We start from the raw sequence: 25,318 nt of genomic DNA, 5'->3' as shown, positions 1-25,318 counted from the left end.
TTTTAGTAATAGTTTCTTCTAGTCCATGAACCCAGAATGTCTCTTCCTTTATTCAGATTGTCTACAATTCATCTCATCATTATTTTATATATCGTAGTATACCAAACTTATACTTCTTATAATAAATTTGTTTCTAAGCATTTTATTCATTTCGACACTCTTGTGAATAGAATTGTTTTGTTTCATTTTCTGATTCTTGTTTGCAAGTGTATAGAAATAAGTTGGGTTTTGTATTGATCTTCTATTAGTCTAAAATGATCTAATTAAAGGTTTTATTGTTTTTTGTTAGTGTAATGGTTTTATTATGGATAGCTTAGAATTTTCTACATGGGAAAAAAGCATGTTTCCTATGTATAAAGACAGTTTTACTTATTTTCTAACCTGGAAACTTACTGTTTACTTGTTTTTCTTTCCTGTTTACTTGTTTTTGCCTTCTTGTGTTCTCTAAAACCTTCATTACATTGTTGAGTGGAAGTAGATCAGCTAATGTCTTTGCTTTAATCCCAATATTCTTTTAGTGTACTATTTTTATTAAATCTTTGAGAATGTTATATACTGTTAAGCTGTAGTTTGATCATATATATCCTCTACTCCTCATTGGTACCAGATCTATCCTCACCTTTCCACTCCCTCCTTATTCCCTATATTCTCATTTTTTTAAAAATAACCATCAGAGTCCAATTTGTGTTTCTCATATTCACATGGGTGTCGAGTCTTTCTTTGGAGCATGGTCAGCTTACCAGGGGCCACACCCTTAAAGAAAACTTAAGGTCCCTCCCATGGAAGCCATCAGCTGTCAATAGCTCCTCAGAGGTACAGGCCAAGTATCCTACCCTACTGTTCCTGCTCCATGCTGGGAATGTTGGCTGACTTGAACCTGTGCAGGACTTATGCTAGCACAGCTGCTGTGAGTTCCTGAGTGCAGCAGTTCTGCCATGTTCAGAGGCCAATCTGTATCATAAAGTAATTGTTCTGTGTGTGTGTGTGTGTGTGTGTGTGTGTGTGTGTGCGTGTATGCTCATGTGTGTGAAGGGTGCCTTTGGAAACCAGAAAAGGAATCAGATCCCTTTGAGCTGGCCTTACAGGTCATTTTGAGCTGTCTGACATAGATACTTGAAACAAATGCAACTTCCATGGAAGAGCAGTGCCCTTAACTGCTGAACCGTCTCTCCAGCCTCTTTATTCTCAATATTCAGTCCTAAGATAAAGTTGTTAAAATGGTTCTCGAGCTTAGATGAGCTTTGCTCAGCTTCTAGAAACCACTAACATTCTTTGGCTCATGGTGCCTTCCTCACATTATTTCAACTGCTATATATGTCATCACAATTAATGTTTTTACATCTAGGTTCATGAGAGACATTGGTCTGTGCTTTTATTCTGCTGTCCTTGTTTACTTTTGGTGTTCATGGTACTAATGAACACTAAATAGAATTTATTGAAAATGATTCTGCCTTCCTCTAACTTTTTAAGTTTTTGTGCAAGATTGGCTTTCAGTCTTCTAATATTTCATATAATTCACTAATGAATCCAACTGAACCTAGATGTTTCTTTGGGATAGTTAGCTGATTATTGATTCAACCTCCTGTGAAAGGTTTAGTAAATTATTCTCCTTTTGGAATCTGCTTTGACAATTTTATGCCTATGAATTTGTCAATTCATATAAATTTTCTTTCTTGTTGACTTAAAGTTCTTCACAATATTCCTTTATAATCATTTTCATGAGTGGTGATGCTTTCTTTTTAGTCCATAATTTTAATCATTTTTTTCTTCTCTCATATTTTCTTGGGTGTGTTGTCAAGTGATTTGTCATCTAATTAAATTTTTCAAAGAAACAGCAGACAGACCTGCAGATGGGGCTGTTGGTGTGGTATTTTATGTGCTTAGTGTTAAGTGAGCACCACAGGAAAGTCCTATCCACAGGAATGGGGTCTTGCACCATCTTATTCTGCTCAGGGTTAGAATAATGTTGATATAAATAGACTGCTAGCCATCTAGACGGATGCTAAGCTGACTCACATCTGAGTCTCACAGCATCAAGGGTCCACAGAGGCTCAGGCACTTCAGGGCCCATATATCCATAATACATGGCAAAATACAAGTGTGCCACACTGATGAGTATGTACCTAGAAAATTGCAGAGCTCCCATATGTGAGTGTCGGCCTGCTGTTGGCTGTGGTGCCCAAGGTTTGGGTATAGTTACTAGAAATAGTTGCTTGGCCACTAAAATTGATTCTAAGGTGAATCATAGCTGAACCTCAAAGTTGCCAGGACTTGTCCAGTCCAGAAAGTTGAGTGAGAGTACCCCATTTCCACACCAATGTTAAAACTGATACAGTAGAAACTTGGGTATCTCTCATAGGTACACAAGTCTACAGCTGATGTGGGAATGCACTTAGAGGGTGTGTCTGAGCTTGGGACTGTGCTTGGAGCCTTTAGTTTCTACCAAGTGCTGGCTTTCACCATGATGGTCTTGGCATGGAACTCTGAGAAAAAGGTCTGTTCAGCTTTCATGTCAGTGGGTAGAGTTCAACTGTTTACTGTGCCTCCTGAGGGTGGAGGCAGGGTTTTTGGAGTAGCGTCTACCTCAGAGCCTAATGTCATTCTTACTACTCAGTACACGGATCCTGGCCTAAAGGTAGAAAGAAGCCTTGCACTAGATTTCACTGTGGCAGGCCTAGATTTCATTCTCTATCCAGGCTAATCTTCCTGGAGATGGTGAAGAAGTATCTTTTTGCCTTTTTTATAGCTATTCATTATGATGTATTTGTAGCGGGAAATTGCTAAATGTTATCTGCCAACTGGCAGCTCTATTTTTATTTTTATTTTTTATTTTTTTTTGAGATAGGGTCTCATTCTGCAGCCTTGGCTGGTCTGAAACTCAGTATGTAAATTGGGTTGGCCTCAAACTCGCAGAGATCTGCATCTCTCTGATTCCTGAGTGCTGGGATTAAAAATTAGTGCCACCCCACCTGACTCCAACCAGCTTTTTAAATAGTTCCTAGGGTTTTTGCTTTTATTGATCTCTCCTGAGAACGCAGAGTGTTGTCTAGCTCATATTGGTTATTGAATAAGTATTTTTAAGTATATACTTTCGAATGCTCATACAGCTCCCATGGTTCTGTAGCCTCGCTGATATGGTATTGGCATGATTGTATATACTGTCAAATATCAGATATTTGTCTATGGCTCTCACTCCTCATCTGACTTGCTGCATTTCACCAAACTCTAATATGATCAAATACTTTTTATATATCTATTAGCTATGTGGCTTTTTTCTCTTTTATGGAGGATTCATCAATCTTGTGCTCATTTTCCTCTTGGTTGCCCATCTCTGTTTCTTACAGATATATGAAACTTTGTAGATCCAGCATTCACACTCTGTAATAGTTATCTGTAGTAAATATCTTATTTTTTGTCTATTTATGACTTTTATTTTTATTCATTGGGTGCCTTCTGCCATAGCATATGTGTAGAAATCAGACTACAACTTGTAGGGAATTAGTTCTCTCCTTCCCTATGTGGGCCCAAGGTATTGAACTCAGGTCACCAGGTTTTGGGGCAAGTGCCTTTATCCACTGAGCCATTTTGTTGACATACTTTATGACACTTTTGAAGAACAGTATTTTTTTTTATTTTAATGAAGCTATATTGGGTAGCCATTTTCTTAATAACTACACCTTTTGTACCCTTTTAAAAATATAGTATTTTTAGTTTTTGAAATTATAGTATAATTGTATTTTCCCCCTTCCCTTTCCTCCTTCCAGCCCTTCCTAGTATTTCCCTTTTGCTTGCTCTCAAATTTATGGCTTCTTTTTCTTGAGTTCACCTTTTGCATCTTAAGGTATAAATACTCTTATGCATTGCTGGTAGAAATACAGAAGAGTACAACTCATACAGGGTGAAATTTATATATAAAAATTACATCAGCATTTACTCTGTCTCGGCAATTTCACTTCTTAGAATTTATTTGAAATAAATGTTGGAAAAATATCAAATTTTAAATATATATTATACACATACATGGCTAACTTTCAGGGCTTAGTTCAAAATAGCATAAGACTTGATATAAGACCAGTATTTCAGTGTTTGTTAGTAGAAGAGTATCTGAATAACTATTGTACAGTGAAGTATTGTATTAAAAGAGTAGTTTTTACATTAATATGGAAGTATTTATGGGATATATTATTAAATCTAAAAAAGAAAGTTTCAGGCCATTATTTATATAGGAGAAAGGTATAACTAATGAGTTCCATTTATTATGTGTGTGTGTGTGTGTGTGTGTGTGTATATATATATACATACATACATACATACATACATACATATATATAAAGGAAATACTGGAACTATAAGTCAAACTTAAGAAATACTGTTTATGGGGAAGGAAGGGAAAGAAATGAAGGGATCAAAGATGGAATGATACTTCTGTAAAGGTGCTGTGTAAATCTTTTCACTTTAGAGCCATATACATGTTTTGCATGATTACAAATGTAATAAAAACTATAATCAAAAAGGAAAGAGGGCTGGGGGTGTAGTTTACAATTGGGTGCTTACTTAGCATGCACTAAGCCCTGGATTCAAACCTTAGGATCACATACACACAAAACTCAAGAAAGAATAAATCCATAAAATTAAAAAAAACTTGAAGCAAATGATAAACATAACCACTCAGAGAAAATAATTACTGTAGTGACTTTAAAGTAATACATATCTATTACTAACAATATATAATCTAAGGACTGCAAAAATATAAAGGTATATTCAATCATTTTATTGTTGTTAGCCATATTAGTATTGCTCGTGGAAATTTTCAATTCTGTGAATATGTTGTTAGAGAAAGCTAATAATAAAGCACTTTGATAGTATTATTAGGATGTGAGCAACTGGTGATAGAGTCCTTGCCTAAAAGGCAAGCAGCCTTGGTTTTGCTCCCCAGGTCTCCCCAAAACAACTGTCCAAACAAAATAAAATAAAAAAGATGCAGGTATAAAACCAGAGTTAAATAGAAACCTTGTCATATTAAATTTGAATTGGAAATGTTCTTATAAATTTAAGATCAATTTTTCTCCTACAAAATAGCCTAGCTTTGCCTACTGTAAAGGCTGAGAAGCAACAATGAACACTGAACAATAGTAGTTCCCAAGTATTTTTCATTGAAAGGAACCAGGGAACCTTGGGAAAATAGTCAAGGTTCAAGTTATAAAAGGTACAAGATAAGGTTGGGCTAGCTTGCTGTTCCAGAAAATCAGAAAGCAAAATAGGAGCTGGTTTAAAGGACTTCTTATGGGTTCTAAGTGGGACAGTTCTAAGTGAGACCGCAAATAATCACTATATGTATTGAAATGCATATATACTATAAAAATATGTGATTTCATAATTGTACTGCAGATAACCACTGGTTACCATTAGGTATTTCTAAAGTAATAGTTTCTTATTGTCATAAATAAGGAACAGATGGAATCAAGCATTTATGCGTTTGTCTTATATAAACTATGCTCAGGAAAACTAAAAGGTTGATGATTAAAACTACAAAAGAAATAATAGAGTCAGGGAAGGCCCATTTTGTAATTTGTATAAGCTAATAGATCTAAACAACAATCACCAATCACTATAAAGCCCATTAGGTAAAAGTTTAATGGGAGTACATAATAATTGAGGATGACAAACACCACTTAATTCACAAATTAATTTCAGCATTACTAAAAATGTGCCAGTGAATATTATGTACCTTTGGACATGGTACAATAGGAAATATACACTTATATATGAAAAGTTTTACATTAAATATTGAACATCAATCTAATTAAATCTTTACAGAAACAGTCTTTAAAATAACTTTCCAGGATCTTGTAAATGATCTTTATCTGTTCTGGATAATTTGGTATCTATGAGCAAATACACACACACACTAGGTATTTAAAATGCACCAAATTTGACCCAAATTGATTTAAAAAAGTATATACAAGTGATAAATGATCAATGACAACTGTATTAGACTAGATTTAACTGTCAAGAAATTTTGAACAAGTTATCAAAAACATTTTATTAAATCAATTTGTAAACAAAACAGATAATGGTTATATAATATCAATAGATGGAGGAGAAAAGTTAATGGAAAGATGGAACAGAAAAATGATTCAAAAGTTGTAATAGCCAAAAACCGATTTAGATCTTGATTAAATAACCAAGTATTTAAAAAAGTCACTGAAATAATCAGTCATTCAAATATAAATTTGGAATTAGGTGATACTTAGGAATTACTAAGTTAATGACTATGAAAATGTCATTCTGGTTCTATTCTTCAAATGTCCTTGTGAGTTAGAGGTATGTATACTTGGATGAGCTTGAGGTTTCTGGGTGCCTTCCTTACTTTGACCTTGCGTAAGATGCAGTTTTAAGATCCATGCACACTTACATGTATATGCATCTGCATGTGTGTGCATGCGCGCACACACACACACACACACACACACACACACACACACACACACACACACACACACAGACTTGCTACAGGTCATAAAAACCTTTCCTAAACTAGTTTCTGTATCTGAGATCCAGAGTTTATTTTTTATTAACTTTTAAAAGGTTGTACTGGGGAGGCTTTGTAGAACTTCCATATCTCTTTGTCTTGATCTAGATGAACCCCCAAAGAAGAACAAAGGTGATCCCATGAACAACCTGGAAAGTTTTTACCACGAGACTATAAGGAAAAAGCGTCTTGAAGAGTTCCAACTTATGAGAGGTGAACCCTTTGCTTCCCACTCACTGGTCTCAGCTACGTCAGTGGGTGATAGTGGCACAGCTGAGAACCCATCACTCCTCCAGGACAAGGGAAAGCAGGCAGCACAGGGTAAAGGCCCCAGTCTCCATGTGGCAAAAGTTATTGATTTTCTACCTGAGCAGTGTTGGATTGGGCCTAAGAAGCTGACGCAACCAATAGAATTTATCCCTGAAGATGAGATCCAGAGAAACCGTTTATCAGAGGAGGAGATCCGAAACATCCCTATGTTTTCTTCATATAACCCAGGGGAACCAAACAAGGTATAGGCCAAATCGAGAACACAACATGGGTTGTTCTCACTTTATTTACCTCTACCTAACAGGGCATTTTTAAATTACCTTTGATTCTGCCAAAGATTATGACATAGGTATTCTGTTTGTCCTTAACCATCCTTTTCCGCATACTATTTAAGTAGCCTATTTCCTACCATGTTATGTGTGCCTTTCTTAGGTTCTAAAGTCTCCTCAGAATTATTAAATAAAAAATGAGATTTAGCGCCGGGCGGTGGTGGCGCACGCCTTTAATCCCAGCACTCGGGAGGCAGAGGCAGGTGGATCTCTGTGAGTTCGAGGCCAGCCTGGTCTACAAGAGCTAGTTCCAGGACAAGCTCTAAAAAAGCTGCAGAGAAACCCTGTCTCAAAAAACCAAAAAAAAAAAAAAAAAAAAAAATGAGATTTAGCTCATACCCACTAAAAGTTCTGAATTATAGGAAAAGTAACCACAAATTTCCTAGTGATTGACTACCTGGGTGTGGGTTCCGTTAAAAGCAAAAATTCCTAAAGCATTCATTTTTGTCCAATTTAAGAAAACAGAGTAAAGAATAATGTTCCCTGTTTTTAAAAACTGGATGGAGGGATACTGAAGTACTTTAACTGCCTTTCTGTTATGTTATTCCTGTTCCAAGGGTAGCTCGACCTTCATTTTCTTTTTGTTATGAACTGTTACTAACATGTCAAAGAATAAATAGCCCATGAATAAATTGGGAATATCAGTATATTTAGCTAGCCATGTTTACTCAGACTTAATAATTTTTCATATTTGCTTAGTTTTAAAAAATAAGCAAAGCATTATGAATGTACCTGAAGAATTTCATATATTCTTCATCAATCCCATTCTTCCTTCTTCTTTCCAGTTTTAACCACTATTTTGAATTTGCTAGTTCTCTTTCTGGGGACATTTTTATCTATTTACTACATAAATGGTATACAACTGTCCCTAACTAATGATAGCTAAATTTACTTTCTTTTACATGATTATATGTGAAAAATATGCATTCAGTAGAACCTATACTCTGAATTTTGAATTTGTATTTTTGTCAAACAGAGAATATACATTATGGTGCTATGGTACTTTATTGAGATGCTGGGCATCCATAATAACCCACAGTTCACAGTCAGTGAGCTCTGTATCATGAGGAGAGGAGAAACCATTGACACTCTGGAGTCCCAGGTTGCTAAAGTGCAGTGTTCCATAGATTACATATATTAAGTACATTTCTAAGGATATTATCAACTTACAAAGGATTTATCAAAATATAACCCTATCTTAACCCCAGGTACTTCTTAGCTATCTATAAATATTTAGATATCCATAGATACAGTTTTACACAGTTAAAACTGTTACTATTTTACTCAGTATACCCAATATTTTAAAATTGTATTTCTAATGATACAAGGAACTATTTAGTACTCCACAATAGAAATATGATATAATTAATTTTCCATTTTTTAAATTTATTTTCCCCATTACTTTACTGCTACAGATAAAGCTGTAACAAGCATTGTTATGCATATTGTTGTTTTTCCACAGTACTAGAAATTGAACCTAACATCTTGGGGTCTTTACCCTTGAGCTATATCCATAGACTTCTTTTTCACTTATGTTGAGACAGAATTTCACTAATTGCATGGGCTATCCTTGAACTCAATCTGTAGTCCAAGTAATCATGAACTTGTGATCTCCCTGTCTTGGCCTTCTCACCAGGCCTGGCTTGTACATATCTCTTATTGCCCATGTACAAACATTCCTCCTAGACAATATTTTTCAAGCTTAAGTTATGATTCATAGGTTATATCAGCAAGGCTTTATTTTTAAGGAAATGGATAGAAGAATAGAATAGAATAGTAGATCAAAGTGTACCCCATACGGTTGTATTCCCCACAGTTAAGCACTGTTTCTTAAAAGTTATAGTTTTTGTTCATGCAAAGTGTGAGAGAGTAGGAAGAAGGAATAGTATATATGGGCTATAATGTTTAATGCAATTCTTCCTGTAGATCTCAGGCAAAATATTGAGCAATATATCCTTCTATTTCTCACATTTTAGTGTACATAGAAAGCACCTGAAGAAGTTATTAAGACAGGTTGCTGGCCTTCACCACCAGGTTTTTGACTTAGTGGATCTGGAAAAGGGTATGAAATTTTGCATTTCCAATGTGTTCCCAGGAAATACTAACAGTTTTGATCTAAGAATGGAATTTCTTGGTTGCATACCAAGGAATGAAATTACTGATACAGGATATCCATATCTTCCACTTGCACCAAGCAATATTTCAGAAATCCCCTTTACATCTTTGACAAAACTTTCTATTAGACTTTTAACTTTACTTAAGAGTTCGGAAAGGTAATTTATTTTTAAATTTGCACATTCCTATTTTTCAGTAAAGATGTACATGTATTTTTATATTAATTATTCCTTCTACTCTCTGAGTTAGCTTTCTGTTCCTTTGCCCATAATTTGATATGTTTGCCTTCTTATTTATTTTTAATGATTACTTTTCATTTTTTTAAATATTTATTTTTATTGTGTGTGTGTCACATGTGTGAGAACAAGAACAAAGAAGAGAGTTATTTGGACTACTAATTTCTGAGTATTTTCTGAAATTAATGGCAGACTAGTAGCCATACATCCATATGAGAATATTAGCAAGATAAATACCAAAAACTATATCTAAGCTAACATATTCAAACTATAGAAAGGTAAAAAGAATGAATGCTTTATATAGGATCAAAGAGAATTACATCAGACATATCACAAGGCAACACAAGCAAGAAGAGAATGGAATGAAATATTTATGTTTAGAGAGAAAAAATCCCACCCGCCCAGAAGTCTATCCAGAAAACATCCTTTCAATACAGACGAAGCAGACTAACAGTTCTTGGACAAACAGGATGTAGAGAATTTGTCACAATAAAATTATTCTCCTGCTCTAGAAAGATGGCTCAGCGGTTAAGAGCACTGACTGCTCATCTAGAGGTTATGAGTTCAATTCCCAGCAACTACATGGTGACTCACCACCATCTGTAATGAGATCTGGCGCCCTCTTCTGGTCTGCAGGCATACATGCAAACAGAACACTGAATACATAATAAGTAAATAAAAAATTATTCTCCTAAATCTAGGAAAATTAGATAGCTGAATAATTCAGATTTATGTAAAGGAAGACCATAGAGGAAAGAATACACGTAGATAAAATAAAGTGATTTTTTTTATTCTGTAAAATAGAAGCAGAGAGAATACATTTTGTGAGATGACACTTAGGTTATTACAGAAACCAGTTAAAAATATTACAATAAAAGAAAATTACAACCTCCTTTCTGTCTTGTGCATAGAGGCAAAAGTCCTAAATAAAAGCACTTTGAGTGTCATAATGAAATCTATTATTATATATAGAAACCTCAAAATTAGGTCCACAGAAATTACTGAATTGAATTTTTACAAAGCGAATTCAGTGCAGAAATGATAATCTTTTCTATACAAATGATACTAGAACAACTGGCTATCCAAATTCAAAACTAGACACAAACCTTTCCTCCATCATAAAAAATTAATTAAAAATATATGATAGGCCCATGCAGAAAACAATGTTCCAAAATACTTAGAAGAAAACGGGCATAAAATCTAAGTGGCCTTATCTTTGCTGTATTTTTCATGAAAAACACAATTTATATTTTAAAAAAGATAAATTATACTTTGTTCAAATTGCAAATTTTTCTGTGAAAGACATGTTAGAAATATACAGAAGACATACCATAGATTGAAAACCATATTTCACAGCAATGCATATCTAACAAAGGACTTACATCTACAATATACAAAGAACTCCTAAAACTTGACAGTAGTAAATGAACAGCTCACTTTAAAAAATGGTCAAAGTATAAAACTAGATGGCTCATCAAAGAAGATTATAATGTTACAAATAATCCTATGAAGGAAATCTTACCATTATTTGTCATCAAGGAATTGCAAATGAAATAATGAGATACCATTGCGCATGCACTAAAATTAATGACAAAACTGACAGTACCAGATGCTATTAAGAATGCAGAGCAACAGGACCACTTCATCATTGCAGATGGGAGTGTAAAATGGTACAACCTCTTTGGAGTCAACAGGACCACTTCATCATTGCAGATGGGAGTGTAAAATGGTACAACCTCTTTGGAGTCAATTTGAAAGTCTCTTAAACAAAGCACAACATTGTTTTACCCTGTGACCCAGAAGTTTCATTCTATTATTTATTCAACTGTTTGAAAAACCTGATTGTATGTGTACATATATATTTATACATATATAAGGGCATGTGAGTGTTTATTCATTATTGCCAAAAACTAGAACCAATCCAAATGTCCTCCAAATGGTTGCATTTGGCAGATGGATGCAATGAAATGTAATTTAGCAACAAAAATAATTGAGCTATCAAGCCATATAAAGACATAAACAAACTTTAGATGCATTTAATAAACAAAAGATGCTACTATGAAAATAAAGCATTTTATTATTCTGTAATCTGGAAAACTCAGAATGACAGAGAGGCATCAAAACAATAGTTAATTATCAAAAGTTGGGGGAAAGGAGAAAAAAGTGAAGCTTAAAGCATTTTTAGGTGAATAAAATTACTCTGTGATACTGAAATGGTGAAGGCAAGGTGTACGTTCAAGAGACTATATAAAACTACACAGTACAGAGAGACTCTTAGTGTGTGCAAGTGTTTAAAAGTCATTTCAGAGATTAGAAAATTTCAGAAAAGCGTACATAAAACAGTAAAGAGTGTATATAAATCACTAAAAAGATAGGAGGAAAGGTACTGATCTAACTAGCTTTGGAAATGTGTAATCTGCGAGACTAGCAGCAAATGGGAACTGTACATAAACACCATGCCCAGGTTGCCAAGGTTGTGTCTCCTGGTTAACAATGCTGATACTGCTGTGCAAACATCTTTAAGTAAATGGTTGGCAGATAGTAGGCGCAGTTTTTCACAGTTGGAATTTGGAGATAAATAAAGGTAGAAAATTAAAATGATCCATGCGGTAGTAGCTTAAATTTGGGAGCATCACTGTGGATTCATATATAACTTAATCCAGACACAGGTAGTTTACATGTAGTAGAAATATTTGTCTGCATTTATACACAGGTTAGTATTAGCATAGCAAGCCCCCGATGAATCAAACTTGCCCTTGCTCAGGATGGATTACTTCTAATACCATTTTCTGCCAAATGTAACAAGAGGCAGAGAAATAAATGGCTGGTCCTATTACTCAGGCAGGAAATACACAAGATTAGCCTTTAGTACTTTTGTACCCAAAGGTAAAATAGCAGCATAAAACACAGGAACTGATGGATCACTCCAATAATCAAAGCTAGAACTCGCTGTGCAACAAACTAAACAACTTTAACTTTCAATAATGATTCAAAATACAGACTACCCTTGTACAGGTGCTGAGAGTTGAAAACTTGAGGTAGGAAGTAGAGAAAAGGTAAATCTTAGGAACATAATGCCCTGCTGCTTGGTTATGAGTGGCTTGTGTTGATCTGTTTCCCAAGAGTACTATGTGGAAAGGAAGACAAGCAATTAGTGGAGGAAGCTGACCAGCAAGCACTCCCTCAGCCAGGAAGTGAAAGCAAATATCAGCTGTCACAAATCAGTGTTGTTAGCATTTCTGCTTGATACATTGTGACCAAAACTGAACTCTTCCAGTGAAGTTTTCTTCCCAATAACTCATCACTCTAGTCTAACATCAAGAAAAACAACAGGTAAAACCTAGTAATGGGCTATATTATAAAAACCAAATCTGACCAGTAGTACTACAATTTTCATAATCATGAATAATAAGGAAAATCTGAAAAATTGTCAAGAGGAGCTTAAAGACACATGACAGCTAAATGAAAGGTCTAGATGGTGTCTTAAACAGAAAAATAACATTAGGTAGAAACTAAGGGAATGTAAATAAAAGAATGGATTCTTGTTAATAATGTAACAGCACTAGTTTATTAATAAAATGAATGTAACATATAAATGTAAGATATTTATTAAGTCACAAGCTGGATATGAAGCATAAGGACATACTTAAACTCGGGAAAAAAATCAAATCAAATTTGTAAGGCTTTTTAAAAGTTACAAATAAATTCAGAGAGTATAAACTATAAAGTTCAAAATGTGCAATCAAAACTAAATATCACAGTGTTAGCAGGTTCTGTTTTTCTGTTTCACAATCATGCTTGTCTTATTTTAGGGCCTCCCAATATCTGTATGTCTATATCTGCACGTGCTATAAATACATATGTATGTTTTAGATACACACATGGATATATCTGTACATATAAATATGTGTGTATACTTTTGCAGCAGAGAACATAGAACCAAGAAAGAACTACGACAACCTCTTGACCAGAAGTTCTTTAAAAAAACAAAACAAAACAAAAAAAAACTTTTAATCATGTGGCTTGGGAGGTGACTCAGCAGGCTCAGCAGGGTACTGTTCCCCCCCTCCCCCCCCCCCGGAGGACCCAGATTTGATTCCCAGCATCTGCCTGATGAACAGTCTGCAACTCCAATTCCAGGGGCTCTTCCGCCTCTTCTGGCATCCACGGGCACTGCATGTATATGGCACACAGACTTACATGCAGACAAAAAAAACACTCATACACATAAAATAATATTTTTAAATACTAAAAAATAAAAAATATATAAGGAGAAACGGTCAGTATGGATCTTTTCTAATTGTAGAGAAAGTTGGGATCTGTTCTCACATACTTTCTTCCCAGTTTTTAAAACCTGTTAAAATTATTTTTATTGAAAATAATCTTTTTCATATAAGATATTTTGATCACAGTTTTCCTCATGTCCTCCCAGATCCTCCCCCACCCATCCAACTCCACGACTTCTCCCTCCCTCCCTCCCTCCCTCCCTCCCCCTCCCCCCCCCCTCTCTCTCTCTCGGAAACAAACAGGCAAATAAACCAAAGGAAAAGATAAGGCACAAAAAACATGCACACACAAGCACATACATCACACACAAAAAATAAAACCCATAAAAACACAAAATCAGAAACCACAGTATATAAGCAAAAGACCAGTAAGATTTTTTTTAAATGCCCAAACAAAGCAATATGGGCCAAAAAAAAAAAAATGTACCATTGCATTTGCTTTGTGTTGGCGGTCTCCTGCTATGTATTGGGCTTAATATTAAATCGTACGCTGCTTTCTAAGGTTAAGTGGTAAAGATTCCACTATTTAGGAACTTGAATGATGTTTAATATCTTTCTCCATATATTTCAGTGACTATACCAGTCATTTCCTGGCTGTTGTCTTTTCTGTTCTAGTGTGAATTCTTTCCTAATTTTTAAAGCAAAAACTTGGTTAAATTACTTTTCCCTCTTCCATCCTTTTTGTATTGTTGTTAAATAATACATTGGATCTACCTTCCTAGGAAAAATAAAAGTACCCAAAGCAGTATTGTTGGCTTCAGCATGACGTTGTATCGCAGGTTTGTAGGGATTTCTCATCTTCCATGACTGAAGCAACTTCCCCATTTTTCCCTTACACTAACTTACCATCATTATACTTTTAGCTTCAGTGAGCTGGACTACTTTAAAATGCTTTGTCTAAGTAAAATAATATAATATTTGTCCTCCTGTTACCTAGTGTATACTCCTAAAAGTTTATCTGTGTCATAGCATTTGATAGTGTTAATGGAAAGCAAAAAACCTCAACTTTTACCTTAAAAAGAATAAGAGATAGTTTATTCTTGAGCCAAATATCAGTGACTATGACCTGGTAATGCAGATTTAGATTACCCACAATCCATGCTGCAGGACAGTAACAGTTTCATGACTTTTTATAGTAACAGAAGAACAAAGAAAATCATAAATCAAGGTACTTGCAAGTACATTGGTGGAAACATCAGGTTGGTGGGTTACAGCAAAGTGGAGAAATCTCTGCTCTAGGCCTCATATGCTTCCTGATGACATTCTTAGCATTTGGGTAGGTGGAAGCTAGTGATCTGTTAATACATTTCACAAGATTTCACTTGTCAATGACAAGCATGTTGGGTCAGACACACGTGGGCAAGGAATAGATATTAAGAAGGGTGGCTAAAGATAGCTCAAGATAATTAATTATAATTAGGCCCTCTGCCTGCATCATCCTAACCTCTCCACAGGCATTGAAGTTCTAGTTAGTTTTTAGCGTTTTATGGGATTCAGCATAATGTATGGTTTCTTTCCAGAAAATCTCGTTCACAATAGGTTTTTTTCCTTTTAAGGATTAAATAATATTCCAGTCTGTATATATGCTACCCTCTCTTTCAATAGCATCCTATTACTAATTGATAGAATAGTATCCTGAGGGTATTAGTCACAGGTTGGTTTTTTTGTTGTTTAATTCTGTTTTCTTCATGGTCTCTGTTTTCTCTCATTTGTTTTTGTTGCCCCTGTTTTCTATTCTCCACGTTAGAAGGAAGCCTTTCTAATATGCCCGATAATCCCTATCCTTATTTCTTGCTGTAAAGTTATTCAGAAGCTCTGAGATCATGGCCTTTGTGTACTTTGAATTCACGGTGATATTTTATAATCCTAGCACTTAGGAGGCTGAAGCAGGAGGTTTGTGAGTCTTAGGCCAGCCTGTGGTATTAATGAGACTTGTCTCCAAATGACGATAACAAAACAGTAATAACAATGACCCAGATGATCTGGCTGAATCGCTTGTTAAAGAACTCTGCTATTCTAAGTCAGTATTTTTGTCTTTCTTCGGCACTAGTGCCCTAAAGGAGACTGTCCCCTGTGCTTTCTTGCAAAGGAGCTACCAGTGTTCTGGTAGAGGAATGGTGGTCAGATCATGGGTTTCCCAGTGTTTGGTATGCGTTCTTTCAGTCTTGCTTTCAGAAAACACTGCTCTTGACCTCAGCTATACAAGACATTCCACGTTTTCTGACAATTAACCTTCAATATACTGCCAGGATTGGTGAGTTTCCCTCAGCCAGTGCTATAATTGTGGAGGGGGTAAAGATCTAATTTATTTTACAACAGCTTTCAGCTTACCATCTTCATTTTAACCCTGGCTAATCACATCTGTTTCCCGAGCCACCCAAAGCTATCAGTTCTTGAAGCATTTATGCATGTGTTTGCTTTTTCCTTTTTGTATATTTAATTTTTAGACAGGATGTTACTGTGTTGCCCAGACTGGACTCTTGTCCCAACTCAACCTTCCTAGTTGGTAGAACTATAGGTTTTTATCACTGTGCCAACTTTTAAAACTTGTGTGTGTGTGTGTCGTATGTGTGAGGATGGTGTGTGTGTGTGAGGATGGTGTGTGTGTGTGTCGTATGTGTGAGGATGGTGTGTATGTGTGTGTGTGTGAGGATGGTGTGTGTGTGTGTGTCGTATGTGTGAGGATGGTGTGTGTGTGAGGATGGTGTGTGTGTGAGGATTGTGTGTGTGTGTGTGTGTCGTATGTGTGAGGATGGTGTGTGTGAGGATGGTGTGTATGTGTATGTACATGCACACACACAGAGGTCAGAGGTCAATGTCACATGTCTTCCTCTAGTACTCTCCATCTTACTTTTTGCAGTAGGGTCTCATTGAGTTTAGAGATTATCAACTAGCTGGACTGGGTTGGGGATCCACCTAGCTTTTTACATGGGTACCAGGGATTTAAAATCAGGTCCACGTGCTTGTGCACACTTGTATCCACTGAGCCACCTCCCTAACGCACATAAAGACTTTTGAAGACTTTTAAAGAAGATTGAATGTCTTCTTGATTTTTTGCCGTAAGGCTTTGCTAGTGAGCTTTTTTAGTGTGCTTCATTCCTACTCATCCATTTTTATATCTTCCAGAACTTTGTTGCTATTACTTTCTGAGTTCTTTCTGTCCTTGTTGGTTTCAGGCCTTTAGTTTTAGAGTTTAACATGGCAAGAATAACATTAGATAAATGTTCAGTCTCCCATCTGAGAGTAATTCAAGTCATAATGCAAGAGTTGCTTTCTTTCTGTGATATTTTTGTCACTTTTCAATTTGTATTAGGTGCTATACCTGAAGAACCTTAGTCCTCGGGTGAAAGAAAGGGACCTTATCTCATTATTCGCTCGCTTCCAGGAGAAAAAAGGACCACCCATTCAGTTCCAAATAATGACTGGACGCATGAGAGGGCAGGCTTTCATCACCTTTCCCAGTAAGTAGCTTCATCTAGATAATCACTCCAATGCACCATCAGTTCACGTGAGGCTAACATATTACCTTGCTGAGTTAGATACAGCCTTAGCACATGGAAGGGGGCCAGTAAGGAAAATACATTTCCAGTATTCCTAGATCCTCCTTGCTCTACTTACTTCCTCTTCTCTATCCATGTTGCATAACCACCTTACCCCGATGTCCTCTATTTCCCAACTTTTGACATTTACTTTCTACCCTACCAATATTTATTTTCTTTATATTGATAGTACTATTTCTACTCTATAACAGAATTATTCATAGTTAATATGTTGGCATTGATATCAGAAGACATATCCTCATGTCCTATTCCTTTAGGACAAAGTGATTTTAAGCTAATTAGTTAATTCATTACCAATTCACAATTATTGAAAGATACATTCTTCCATATATCACTTGCATGTTAGTGCATGGCTTGTGTTCTAATCCAAGGGCAAGAATAATACAGTAATTTTGATTTCAATAATAAGTTGGCCAGTATGTTTTTTGTGGAAAGACGCTAGATAGGATCTGTTCCTTTCATTGTCCCTAACTTGACATTTTGACACTTGGCTAATTTTTATGTGGGCAAGTGATTTTGCACATTAAAAATGCTGATCTCCTTTCCGTTGCTTTCATATAACCTTGTACTATTTTTCCTGTCTCATTGAAGGTTTGTAGATTCTTTGTAGCACTGGTTTTTAATCTTTTGAAGTGACAATTTCTATTAAATTTTTTTCAAGGATTAAATTTCAAGGATTTTCACAGAATATATATAACCTACTAATTGAAAGATTCATAATACAAAGGCTTTATATTATTTTGTATACATGTTTATATAGTATGTGTATATATGTTCTTGTGTATGTGCACATGTCTCTGCACATGTGTATGTGTACATGCACATGTATAGACATACATGTAGAGGCCAGAAGCTAACCTATAGGATCTTCCCTAGTTGCTCTTCCACTTTAATTTTCTCACTGAACTGAAAGCTCATTGATATGGCTAGGCTGGCTGGCCAGTGAGCTACAAGGGACTACCTCCCAAGTTTTAGGGTTACTGATACATGCTTCCATACCTGGAGTTTTATATGGGTACCAGGGACCCAGACTCAAGACCTCATGCTTACATGGCAAGCATTTTGCTACCAGAGCCACGTTCCCAGTCCCAGTTTTACACTTCTTAATTTGTGGCTATTTTACTAATCCTAACAGCTATAGTGCGCACTTGACAATTTGTGGGATGTCTCAGACAAAAATGATCTCAGTATTGTCTCCTTATAATTCCACAGACCCTTGTCCAAAGTCTACCCCTCCTTATTTCTTACATATAGTCTCTGAGACCCATATGTTAAATATTCCTGCTATGCACTATATAGTCTCATACACAAATTTTCTGTATATCAGCAAGAGACGTTCATTATCCCAATAAGGAGTCCCACAACCACTTTCCCTCTAAAAGAAAAAAGTAGCTAAGTATGCTCAGTAATGTAATAACTTCTTTTATTTGTGTAACAATTTTAAAAAAAATTGTTTGCATATCCATAATCTATCTAGAGGCATGTTTACAATTATGTTTAGCTTATATTTCTTAAGTTCACTCCCTATGTATCTTTATTTCTTCTATATATTTGAATCAGATATACATTTTGAAGGTCTTTTGTCATTATTATTATTATTATTATTATTATTATTATTACCCATTAATTTAATCTTGTTGACTTACACAAATTGGGACTTATAGGCATGACAAAAATATTTAGCATCATTATTTTATAGCAAACCAATCTGAATTAAATTTGTAATAATAATTGAGTGATTAAGCTCTATATAATTTGATGCATTTTTCTTATTTTTTTCCAGATAAAGACATAGCATGGCAAGCATTGCATCAAATAAATGGATATAAACTTCATGGGAAAATATTGGTGATAGAATTTGGAAAGAACAAACAGCAACAGCCAGCTGTCCAGGGTGCTTCCCTTATAACATCTGCTACAGATAGCAGTGCAGAAATCAGTGGTAGCTAGAATACATATCGACATACATACATACACATTTGGATATATGTATGTGTATAAACACACACTCATATCTTTTATCATTAAAATATAGGATATGTACATACATAGAAATTTGTTTTCAAAATGAAGAGAAATATTAGAAAGACAGTAATTAGGACCGCTGCTTTCCGCATTTAAAGAGAATTATTAGAAATATTTTCCATAATTAAATACTATATAATCTAGAAAATGACAATATAAAATTGGCGCTATCCTGAGTATTAAAGATAATAATCATGCACTATATAGGGCAGAAAGTACCCTGAGCATTAAGATCATATGAAAACCTTTAATTCTCAGGGTAAGTTACATCATTGTTCCTGAAGATTCTTTAATATTTTTGCAGTCTTCAATATTTAGTCGTAGAGATAATACTTTTTCTGAGACTGTTTCCTATATACAAAGATTTGAAACTAATTCAGTGTTAAAATATTTATTTACTAGAACTCATTTTGTGTTTTGTCAGAACTTTGAACAATTATAGTAGGTAGATTCATGAGTTGATCAACATATTTAATGCTTGCTTACACTAAGTTTTCACAGTCCTCGAAAAGATATATATACATACATATATATATATATATATATATATATATATATACACACACACACATATATATGTATGTATATATATGAAGCCAGTATTATATATAGATATATAATACTGGCTTCTTTTAAGCCAAAATATTGGTAATCTCATGATACTATTGAATTCAAAACAATAGGCATTAAACATGGAGTAACTGCCTAATACATATTAAACATTAGGTATATGAACTTTCAAGAGGGAACAAACTAGCAAAGAATACTAAAGGGACAGGAAAGAAAGTTTTATACATTAGAAGAAATGCATCTTGACTCAAACACCTAGGGATTTGTTTATAGTTGTTGAAGAATAGAAACACAGTATGGTATAGACTAGGTAGTACCAGCTTTGGAGTCAGACCTGTGATCCTCATAGTCACACATGTTTACCAACTTAACTTGAAAAGCCACTTAATCTGAGCCTCATTGATCTCATCTATACAGTAGAGTAATATTGCTCCTTACCTCAGTGAGTAAGGGTTAAATGAGATTATACCATCCAAGGGGAAAAAGTGAAGGAAATGTAGGAAACTCCATTAAGCACATCAAACAATATATAATAAGAATTCCATTTAAAAAGGGAGAAAGGTGCATAAATACCGCAAGACAGCCAGGTGGTGGTGCCACAAGCCTTTAATCCCAGCACTTGGGAGGCAGAGGTAGGTGGATCTCTGTGAGTTCAAGGCCAGCCTGGTCTACAAAGTGAGTTGCAGGACAGCCAAGACTGTTATACATAAAAACCCTGTCTCAAAAAAAATACTGCAAGAGGACCATGGCTTAGTGAGTAAAGACACTCACCACCAAGCATGAAGACCTGAGTTCAAACCCTAGGACCTACATGAGAGAAGGAGAAAAACAATTCCAGTAAGTTATCTCTGATTTCTGGAAATACGCTATGGCAAGTGTGCTCCCACATACATATATACAAAATTACACATAAATATTTTAAAAATCTTCAGAAATAGCTGCTACAAATATTTCAAATTGAGTGACAAAGATAGATCTAACCATTGCAAAAGCCATTCAGTTACATTATAATAAAATACTGAAAATTCAAGAGACAGAGAAAATCGTGAAAATAACCGAAGAAAACTGAAATATTATTTGTCATGGGTCTCTAGATTACCAACTAACTTCTTATCAGAAATGTGTATTTCTGATAAATGGCACATTCTTGTATTTACAGCTATTCAGGAGGCCGAGGTGGGGGGGATCAGTTGAGCCCTGATTCAAAACCAGCCTGTGTAAAGAAGTGAAATCCTGTTTCAAAAACGAAAACCAAGAAAAAGTGACATAGTTAAGATCTCAGAAACAGTGGAGGTGGCCGTGCAAGGTAAAATACCTCCCCCATAATTTTTAAAAGCTGGAGAATTTGTTGCCAGAAGATCACACAAGACATGCAAGAGGACCATTGTCAAGCTGAAAAGCAAGTGACCTTAGAGAAAAATTTAAATCTCTCCATAAAACAGACAGACGCGATTGTGTGACTATAAAAGATAACCTTGACTACTTTTTCCTTTATCCGTTAACTAATTTAGTTACTTATTTTTGGTTTTTGGAGACAGCATTTCTCTGTGTAGTTCTGATTGTCCTGGAACTTGCTGTGTAGACCAGACTGGGTTCAAACTCAGAGGTCCACCTGCCTCTGCCTCCCATGTGCTAAGATTTTGTTAACTAATGTTTAAAAGTTGTATTAAGTTGTATATAGTTGCATTGTATCTCCTATAACAAAAAAGTCAATGTATTTGCCAGTAACAGACGAAGATCAGAAATAATGCTTATTTTACTAAAAAATAGCAGAAATCCATAGGAACAACTAAAACAAAGGAGTAAAATTATGGCTAATTTTCTAAAACGGTAAACAATTCAACATCTTGAAAACTACCATCATTGTTTTAAGTGATAACTTTAATGTATTGCTAAGCCTGTAACATATAGAAATGTAGTGTAGAGCTGCGGGCAGGCCTGCTTTTCATCCCGCCCAGCTCCCGCATGGTTAGCTTTACACCCAAAATAATTACACGGAAACTGTATTCTTTTAAACACTGTCTGGCCCATTATTTTCAGCCTCTTACTCACATCTTGACTAGCCCATATCTAATAATCTGTGTAACACCACGAGCGGTGTCTTACCGGGAAAGACTCAGCATGCCTGTCCTGGTGGCTGGCTTCATGGTAACTCGCTCACTAAGGAGAGTCATGGCGACTGTCCCAGAGAGGAGAGGCGGGGCAATTCTTTGAGCCATCTACCTCACTTCCTTTTTCCTGTTCTGTCTACTCTGCCCACCTAAAGGTTGGCCAATCAAATGGGCCAGGCAGTTTCTCTATTAGCCAATGGGAGTCCTCCATCATAGAAATAGCGTGCCCCAAATTCGGAGGAAGAGGGAACAAAAATATCTACTAGAGATAAAGATCTGTATTTTTTGTCATAATGGCCAATGTTTTAAGATGTAAAAATTTTAATTACATATTTTCATAACAACAGAGACCCAAAATAACCTGAAACAGGGCAGGAAAGTAAAGAATGGAGACATGGACAAGTCTCTGAAAAGCTGGACTACTCAGTGTTTCCTTTCTACTGAAAGTAGTGCTACACAAGTGATAAACAAGGAGGTAGAATACTCCAGCACTGTGAGCTGAATAGATTTGAAAAGCAGCTATAGAACATGCTAACCTACAACACTGGAAGATAGATCGTTATCCCATGCCTATGAAACGTCTTGAGGCTAGATCATGACCTAAACCACAAAACAGGCCTTAAAAAATCCAGATAGACTGAAGTGATGTAAAGCATGTCCTCTGACCACCTGGAAAGAGGTTAGAAATCAGTAACAAGAAATTGGGAAACTCTCAAATGTGGAAATTAGTCACATTTAAGTAAAAAGTAGGTCAATAAAGAAACACAAAAGGAGGGCTGGAGAAATGGCTCTGTGGTAACCTTTTTCAAGAGTGCTTGCCTGCTCTTATAGAGGCCTGAGTTTGAGTCTCGGTACCCACATCAGGGGGCTCATAGCCACCTTTGTCTATGTAGAAAATGTTTAGAGATACGCCTATTTAAAGAGAAAAAAAGATCATATAGCAGTAATTCAGTTTATATCTTAAGCTGTAGGAAAAGAATAGCAAACTGTACCTAAAACAAACAAAAAAGCATGCAAGATAAATGAGAGAATAGAATACAATTAAGAAAAGGCAATTAATCTAAGCAAGAAACTGGCAAAACTTTTGCTAGATATCACAGGAAAAGGTAGACTAATTATTAGAACGAGAAAGGAGGGGGTAGTGCTACTAATCTTTGGGAAATAGAAGGTATATGATGGAATAGTGTTATACTTGTGTGTCCATAAATTGACGTACCCAAAATGAACAAATTTCTAGAAAGATCAGTACCAACAACAAAATAAAGGAAGTCAGAATAGGCATAATAACTAATAAGAGAGATACCCTCAAAGAAAAGTCCAGACTTAAATTGCATTTTATTTGTGTTCTACTGAATGTTTAATGAAACAGTAATCCAATTTCTTCACGAGCTGTTTTTTTTTTTTTTTTAAGGGAACTCTTCTGAGATACACTACTACAACATGGAAGAACCCTGAGAATCTGTTCAGTGAAAGAAGCCAGTCACTGCTGAAGGAAAATTGTAGGACTCAATGTAGATGTAGATGAAGTATCCAGAATTGGTCACACACGCACGCACGCACACACGCACGCACGCACGCAGTAATAAAGGGTAGGTAGGGATAACTAGAATGGATGGGAATTCTTTGCAAGTAGATGAAAATGTTCATAAATTTCATTAATACTTGTATACAGATGAATATACCAAGTGGGTAAATTTTATGGCATATGAATCTCAGTGAAACTCACAAAAATGGGAACTTGGACATTATCCAAATGTCCATCTGTCAACACGAATGACTTAATGGCACATCCATTTAATGGGATACTATGAAGCCATTAATTAGTGGACTCGATCTATGAATATATTGTGACTTGTACTCATATCCAAGTTTTTATATTAAGTTAAAAACTAAGATGTATGTATGTATGTATGTATGTATGTATGTATGAGATGTATGTATAGTAAGGGTACATTTTTAAGCAAATAGTTCATGTGTATAGTATGTAGAGATAATTTCAAAATCAATGTAGGAAAGAAATAAGGGATGTGTATAATAAGCTGTAAACCTTCTGGAAGTGGGACTGTACAAGCTGAAAAGACACCTTCACCTTGTGTTGTGGTTTGGAGTGGTTTTTACCTTTTTCAATATTTTTTAAATTCAAATAATTTTTAAATATTATTACAAACACTTGGCTTCCAGAACAAACACTTTGTCAGACCCAGTCTGGGGATTTCTGACTTCACTCAGGACAAACTTCTATTCATTTGCTATATTGCTCACATGATTAACACTCCAATGTTTGATAATGTGTAAGGGATGAGAAGTGAAGGACCCTGGTTACAGCTTCTTGCACAGTTACCCAGGGATGTACTTCTCAGCCAGGATTCCCAGAAGGGACTCCTTCGTCTTAGGTGAACAACCTTACCTCCTCCTTACTAGACCTACAGCCCACACACAAATGGAGAAAACTAAAATCAAGGATAGCTTTCAACTGGTGCAGAGATACAGAAACTGCTGTATCCAGATGATGAAATTCTACTCAGCAATAAAAACTAAGGAACCATTTATGCAACAACTTGGATAAATCTTAAATGTATTTTGCTAAGTAGAAGAAGCCAGACTCAAACGGCTGCTTACTGTTATATTTCATTTGTGTGTTTTCTGGAAAAGGTGAAGCAATAAGGCAGAAAAACCAGGAGATACCAAGTGTTGGCACAAGGGATTTTTTTAGTAATGGAAACTTTATGTTGTTTATAGTTAAAATGTGTATGTGTTTGTTAAACTCAGAGAATTATACACCAAAAGAATGAATTTTAATGTGTGATTTTTTAAAAAAAAAATAAAAGTAATTTTAATGGAACAAAGATCTGCAAAGACAATCATTTCCATTAACTATTAAGCATTGTGTGATCTCTGATTGCTACAGAAAACCCAAAGTCACTTTATTTCTCTTCTGTTTCTATTAGGTGAGCCGAAGCCACTAAATCCAAATCTCTTTATTACTTACTTTTCTATTGCTGTGATAAACACCATAGCCAAGGTAATTTATAGAAGGAAGGGTCTATTTGGGTCTTACAGTTCCAGAGAAGAGTCCATCACTGTTAGGAAGCATGGCACCAGGCCATGGCCGAAGGCATAGCACTGAAACAGTAGCTGAGAGCTCACATACTGATTCGCAGACAGGAAGCAAAGAGGCACACTGGGAATGGTGTGAGTCTTTTGAAACCTCAAAGCCTATTCCTAGTGCAGCAATCTTCCAATAAGGCCACACTTTCTAATCCTTTCCTAATAGGTTCACCAAC

The 25,318-nt window shown here is 35.5% G+C and overlaps 1 protein-coding gene across 4 annotated transcripts in view; it reads left to right on the top strand.

Moving 5' to 3' along the window:
- The window catches only part of Rbm41 (RNA binding motif protein 41), a 52,858-nt gene extending 27,978 nt beyond the window's left edge, over positions 1-24,880 (top strand). The window contains exons 5-8 of one of the 4 annotated variants that reach the window (XR_006020707.1): positions 6,641-7,044; positions 17,082-17,229; positions 19,112-20,760; positions 23,446-23,584. Coding sequence is in view for 2 of the 4 variants with exons in the window: in XM_038316170.1 (XP_038172098.1) it covers positions 6,641-7,044; positions 17,082-17,229; positions 19,112-19,278 (719 nt within the window). In the remaining 2 variants the exon portion in view is untranslated. Of the gene's footprint in view, positions 1-6,640; positions 7,045-17,081; positions 17,230-19,111; positions 21,916-23,445 lie in introns of those variants that run through there. The other 3 variants (XR_006020708.1, XM_038316172.1, XM_038316170.1) reach the window with 3 other exon arrangements.
- The last annotated feature ends 438 nt before the right edge of the window (positions 24,881-25,318 follow it).

The sequence above is a fragment of the Arvicola amphibius genome, chromosome X (genome assembly GCF_903992535.2).
Source record: "Arvicola amphibius chromosome X, mArvAmp1.2, whole genome shotgun sequence".
NCBI lineage: Eukaryota > Metazoa > Chordata > Mammalia > Rodentia > Cricetidae > Arvicola > Arvicola amphibius.
This window is presented reverse-complemented; position numbering and strand designations above follow the sequence as displayed.